This window comes from Mus pahari, chromosome 14, assembly GCF_900095145.1.
Source record: "Mus pahari chromosome 14, PAHARI_EIJ_v1.1, whole genome shotgun sequence".
Taxonomy (NCBI): Eukaryota; Metazoa; Chordata; class Mammalia; order Rodentia; family Muridae; genus Mus; species Mus pahari.
In genome coordinates this window covers 12,126,289-12,132,084 of record NC_034603.1, presented here as the reverse complement: position 1 = coordinate 12,132,084, position 5,796 = coordinate 12,126,289, and the positions used below count along the sequence as shown (strand labels likewise).

Sequence of the window (5,796 nt, the reverse complement as noted above, 5' to 3'; positions counted from 1 at the left end):
CCACACTCTGTGGCTGTCCTGGCCTTGACCTTGCTGAGACTGGTAGTGGGATTATAGGTGGTTTTCCCCAAGGTGAATAACCTTGGGGCTCCTGCCCACATCATAAAATATCGTTAGGGCAGGACTGAGAAGTGGGGTGACTTTGGGGTTGAGCCTTGGCAGCTGGGAGTGTTTATAAGCTGGGAATCCAGACTCCTCAGGACCAACCTTCTTCCTCAGCTGCTCGCTGCTGCCAGCTCTCTTCCAGCACTATGGCCTTCAGTGGCAAATATGAATTCGAGAGTGAGAAGAATTATGATGAGTTCATGAAGCGCCTGGGTGAGTGAGCTTCTTTGTGTCCCTTCCCTGGGACTGGCTGCTTATAACCAGCTCTAGGGTAGGAACCCAAACTCTTGGGGTAGAGTAGGACAGAACTCATCCATCCAACCATCCACACATCCATCCATCCATCCATCCATCCATCCATCCATCCATCCATCCACCCACACTTTTGCTGAGCAAACACTCTGTTCTGTCTCTAAAGATAATCAAAGCTGTAACACATCCTTTGGTTTTAGAAGACTTAGAGAATTTAAGTATCTCTAATTCATGTATGGAAAGTGTGAGTCTCAGACAAGTTTCATCAACTTTAAAGGTCACATAGTAGTGACTGGTGAAGTGGAGATCTGATGTCTATTTGTTCAAATGTTTGTTATTGTTGTTGTTATTAGAAGCAGGGTCTCATGTAGTCTAAGGTGGCCTCAAAATCACTATGTAGCTGAGGATGGCTTTGAAATCTTGATCCCCTTGCCTCTCTCAGAAGGAGGGATTACAGGCATATGTATACCTTGTTTTATGTAGTACTGGTGACCACACCCAGAACCCTGTCATGAATAATGTCACTATATCCTGCTAGGGAGAGATGACCAAGGAGTTTTTTTTCTTTTTTTTCTTTTTCTTTTCTTTTTTTTTTTTTTTTTTTTTTTTTTTTTTTTTTTTTTTGGTTTTTCGAGACAGGGTTTCTCTGTGTAGCCCTGGATGTCCTGGAACTCACTCTGTAGACCAGGCTGGCCTCGAACGCAGAAATCCGCTTGCCTCTGCCTCCCAAGTGCTGGGATTAAAGGCATGCGCCACCACGCCCAGGCTGACCAAGGAGTTAATATAGAAATTGGGTTTAACAAGACAATCCACATAGCTCACCAACAAACTTTCTTCTTCCCTTACTGTACTATTTCGGGTACAGAAGCCAGTTTATTATTATTATTATTATTATAATCATTATTATTACTTGCCTTTTGACAATGGTCTGTTGTGAGTTGACCTTTGACACTGGTCAGTTGTAAAGTGTCAAAGGGAAAGTAGATTTGATAGTCTTATCAACATTTCAGTGCACTAGCATGGAGGCCATGCAATTGTCAAGGATGAGATGGAGCTCTGGTGGAAGTTTGCCTAGCATGCCTGAGGCCCTGGTTCAATCACCAGAGCTGCATAAGCTAGGCCCTGTAGTGAGTGCCTATAATTCCAGCAGTCAGGAGACTGTGGAAGGAAGGTCAGAAGTTCAAGGTCATCTACTGCTCAGGGCATTTGGGACTGTCTCAAAAAAAAAAAAAAAAAAGGAAGGATAGTTCCAGTTCCATGAGACCCAGGGCACCCTCTTGTGCCATTTGTCCTTTGTCCTTCTGCCGTGCCAGAGTCCTGTCCCTCTGTCCTGTAAGGCCTTGTGGACAGGCTACTTTTTCTTCTGAGTCTTCATTTCTTTGGTGTGTGTGTATGTGTGTGTTATAAGAGTTATTTATCTTTTTATGTCTGTTAGAGTTTGCCTGTATGTATGTAAGTGCCTGGGGTCCCCAGAGGTCAGAGAGGGCACTACATTCCTTACAACTGGAGTTACAGATGGCTGTAAACTGCCTTGTGGCTGCTGGGATCCAAACCCTGGTGCTCTGTAAGAGCAGAAAGTGTTCTTAACACTTGAGCCCTCTCTCCAGCCCCAGGTCTTATAAAATAGAAGTATTAGGGCCTGGTGAGATGGCTCAGCGGGTAAGAACACCCGACTGCTCTTCTGAAGGTCCGGAGTTCAAATCCCAGCAACCACATGGTGGTTCATAACCATCCGTAACGAGATCTGGCGCCCTCTTCTGGAGTGTCTGAAGACAGCTACAGTGTACTTACATATAATAAATAAATAAATCTTTAAAAAAAAAAAAAAGAAAGAAAGAAAAATAAATAAAATAGAAGTATTAGAAGACTCAATCTGAAAGGTTTTATTCATTCTAAAATTTCCTGGGCTTGGCAAGGTTTTGTAATATTGATATATTACTGTAGGAGGATTTAATATTTTTTTTAATTAGGATTTTTTATGTATATGAGTGCTTTTCTCCTATGTATGTCTCCATACCAGTGTTATAGAAGATTGTGAGGAGACATGTGGGTGCTGGGAATTGAACCCAGGCCCTCTGTAACAAGTGCTTTTAATTGCCGAGCCATCTCCCCAGTCCTGACAATTTGCTGTTATTGAAGAGCACCAAGGGGTGGGAGAGATGGCTCAGCGGTTAAGAGCACTGACTGTTCTTCCAAAGGTCCTGAGTTCAAATCCCAGCATGGTGGGTCACAACCATCTGTAATGAGATCTAAGGCCCTCTTCTGGGATGTCTGAAGACAGCTACAGTGTACTTACATATAATAAATAAATATGTCTTAAAAATAAGTAAATAGGTTGAAGAGTACCAGGTAGTTTGGGCTAACTGTGAGCGACACACTGAATTTATGCTCGCATCAGCCCTGTGAGGTGGACCCTACTGCCACCATTTTGTGAACACAAACACGGTGTGACAGTGTTCTGCACAAACACTGATCTCTTGGCAGAGCTGGGCTTTGAAGCATGTGACGTCTGTGTCTCAGTCACTGTATTCAGCCCTGCAGGGGAGCCTGCCTCTGGGGAGGGAATCTCCCTTGCCAAATCACAGGGCTATAAGTAGACCCCATGTGTTCTCTCTGCTTGTCCCTGGGCCCAGGTCTTCCGGGAGACGTGATTGAAAGGGGACGTAACTTCAAGATCATCACAGAGGTCCAGCAGGATGGACAGGACTTCACCTGGTCCCAGTCTTACTCTGGGGGCAACATTATGAGCAACAAGTTTACCATCGGCAAAGAATGTGAAATGCAGACCATGGGGGGCAAGAAGTTCAAGGTGAGAGACCCCTGGATGCCCTTCCCTGCTTCCCCAGGCCAGAAGTCAGCTTCTCTATCTCAGATATGACCCCTCTGCTCCCCAGGTTGAGCCTTCAGCATGAGCTTTCTTACTTGGTAACTTCATGTTTCTGTTGGGTAATGGCTGCCATTAGCAGGAAACACAAGACCAAGGCAGGTACAAATGGCTGCTACGCTGGGTGTGGCAGTGCACATTAATCTCAGGACTTGGGGTGCAGAGTTCGGGGCCAATCTAGTTTACATAGTTATGGGACAGCCAAGGATATACAGAAATCCTGTTTCAAGAAACAAACAAACAAACAAACAAAAAACAGCTGAGCATTTGCTGAGCATTTAACGTAAGTCACCTCAGTCACTTACTGAATAGTCGATCTATAGATCTATCTATCATCTATAGATCTATCTATATCTATCTATCTATCTATCTATCTATCTATCTATCTATCTATCTATCTAATCTACCTATCCATCTATATCTCTCTATCATCTCTCTATCTCTCTATTTGTCCATCTATCTGTCATCTATGTCCCCCAGTGAGGGTGGTGTGGTATGGGGGTGGTGTTAGGGTCATACACTGCCATGACCAGCTCCCCCCTTTTTTAGTGAGTTCTGTGGACTCAAACTCCAGACTCTTTACCCACTGAACAACCTCCCCCGCTAACCTCCCCCGCTATCCCCTTGTTTTCAAGAACCCTGGGCATAGCAGGCAATCACTCGGTCAACCGGTGTTAGTCTTCAAACGATCTAAGCGATCCCAAAACAGATTCGTTAGGCCGTGACTAGAGGCTTCATGTTCAATGCTTTGTCTCTCTCTCAGGCTACCGTGAAGATGGAGGGTGGCAAGGTGGTGGCAGACTTCCCCAACTATCACCAGACTTCGGAGGTCGTGGGTGACAAGTTGGTGGAGGTGAGTATGCAAAAGGTCTGACTATTTCTATTTTAAAGAGGCGCTCGGTGAGGCTCAAGGACAGCCTACGGCTTGCCTCACGTCATACAGCTAGTACATTGTGGAGGTAAGACCATTCCAGCTGACATAAAGAGGACATTCTCAGCCTCTCCCAGAGGATCAGTGGGGTCCTGTCACAGTGCCATGCTTCTTTCTCAGAATGAGAACACATCTAATCATGATGGCAAACGCCTGCAATCCCAACACTCTGGAGGCAAAGCCAGGAGGATCTTGAATTCCAAGTCAGCCTGGACTAGAGTGGGACACTGACCCCCAAATCACACACACACAACACATACACACACACACACACACACACACACACACACACACACACACACACAGAGGGAGAGAGAGGTATGTGTGTGTATGTCTTAGTGGAAAGTGCATGTCTACCTACCTGCATGAGGTTCAACCCTTAGTACTGTCAAAATCAAATAATAATTAGAAAACCAACAAAGAGATGTTGAAGCACTGAAAACGAAAAAAAACAAACAAAACAAAACAAAACAAAAAAAAAGACAAAACAAAACAAAACAACATAAGTGGGTGAAAGGGTAAAGGGGCTTGCAACCAAGCCTGAGGATCTGAGTTCAATTCCCGGGACCCACATGATGGAAGGCGAGCACTGACTCCTGGCTGCCGGCTGTAGTCTGACCTCCACATGCATGCTGTTTTCACTCACATACATAGGAAAAGAATCAAAGTTAGTATCGTCTGCTGTGGGTGAAAACTGGCCCATTTTTAATGAAATGTCAGTGCGTGGGTCCTGATTTCCAAAGCAATATTCCCAGGCCTGAGGTGTGCAGGGAGAGTTGAAGGCAGGAGACGTGGGGCAGCAGGTTTGTGTCCACAAGACTTAATCTTCAAACACTGAACCAACCCTCAGTTTACTCCTCTGTATAATGGGAACAACCACCTGGGACTCTTGGGAATTAGAGATGGAATAGTGTGTAAAGGGGCCTGGCACGCAGTGGTCAAAAGGAGCGGTGATAGCATGGGGGCTAACATGCCTGTAGCCATCACTCTTGCCCCTGTTCAGCGTCTTACCACATTTTCTCTGCAGTGTGACTCTTGTAACTGACAGGGAATCTAAGTCCCAGAAAGCAGTGTGCCTGCCTTACATCCACCCAGTAATGACAATAGTGGCTGGCTTTCCTACACCCGTACCCCTGTCAGCGGCTGTCTGGGGAAGCACGCTGACTCCCTCTGATCTGGTTTCTGCTTTCAGATCTCCACCATCGGGGATGTGACCTACGAGCGCATAAGCAAGAGGCTGGCTTGAGCCATCAGGCTGGGCTCGGAGGGGCTATGACCCACCAATAAAAGTGTTCCATGGATCACCACAGCTAGCTCCAGAGTTTCTTTGTTTCCCTTTCCGGGAGTCTTCTGGCAGCCCCTGCCTGAATGGGAGCAGGAAAACATTCAAGGATCCCTGAGCAGGCCAAATGTTGGCCCTGGGATGCCTGAGGGTTCTACCAAGGCAGAGGGAGGTGTGGATGTTAAAAGTGGGGTGCAGTGCTGTGTCCTTGGGAGTAGCCACAGGTGGAGTGCCGTGGCACACTTCTGCGGACATCTTGTTCCATCTGCCACTGACTGGTTCGGAGCTAAAGGAACGGCTGATAGGGTAAGAGTGTTCCGAAAGCATGAAGACTTGAGTTCA

General features: G+C 46.1%; 1 protein-coding gene across 1 annotated transcript; it reads left to right on the top strand.

Annotated features, from left to right (window-relative positions):
- The first annotated feature begins 206 nt into the window (after positions 1-206).
- Fabp6 (fatty acid binding protein 6) lies at positions 207-5,490 on the top strand. Its single transcript, XM_021214009.1, has 4 exons — positions 207-318; positions 2,991-3,166; positions 4,005-4,094; positions 5,365-5,490. The coding sequence occupies exons 1-4, from the start codon at positions 252-254 to the stop codon at positions 5,416-5,418; spliced, it is 387 nt and encodes a 128-aa protein (XP_021069668.1). The 5' UTR covers positions 207-251; the 3' UTR covers positions 5,419-5,490.
- The last annotated feature ends 306 nt before the right edge of the window (positions 5,491-5,796 follow it).

Coding starts and splice junctions, on each gene's coding strand:
- Fabp6 (XM_021214009.1), top strand. CDS start 252: ATGGCCTTCAGTGGCAAATATGAATTCGAGAGTGAGAAGAATTATGAT. Junction 3,167..4,004: donor TGGGGGGCAAGAAGTTCAAG/GTGAGAGACCCC, acceptor TCTCTCTCTCAG/GCTACCGTGAAGATGGAGGG. Junction 4,095..5,364: donor TGGGTGACAAGTTGGTGGAG/GTGAGTATGCAA, acceptor TTCTGCTTTCAG/ATCTCCACCATCGGGGATGT.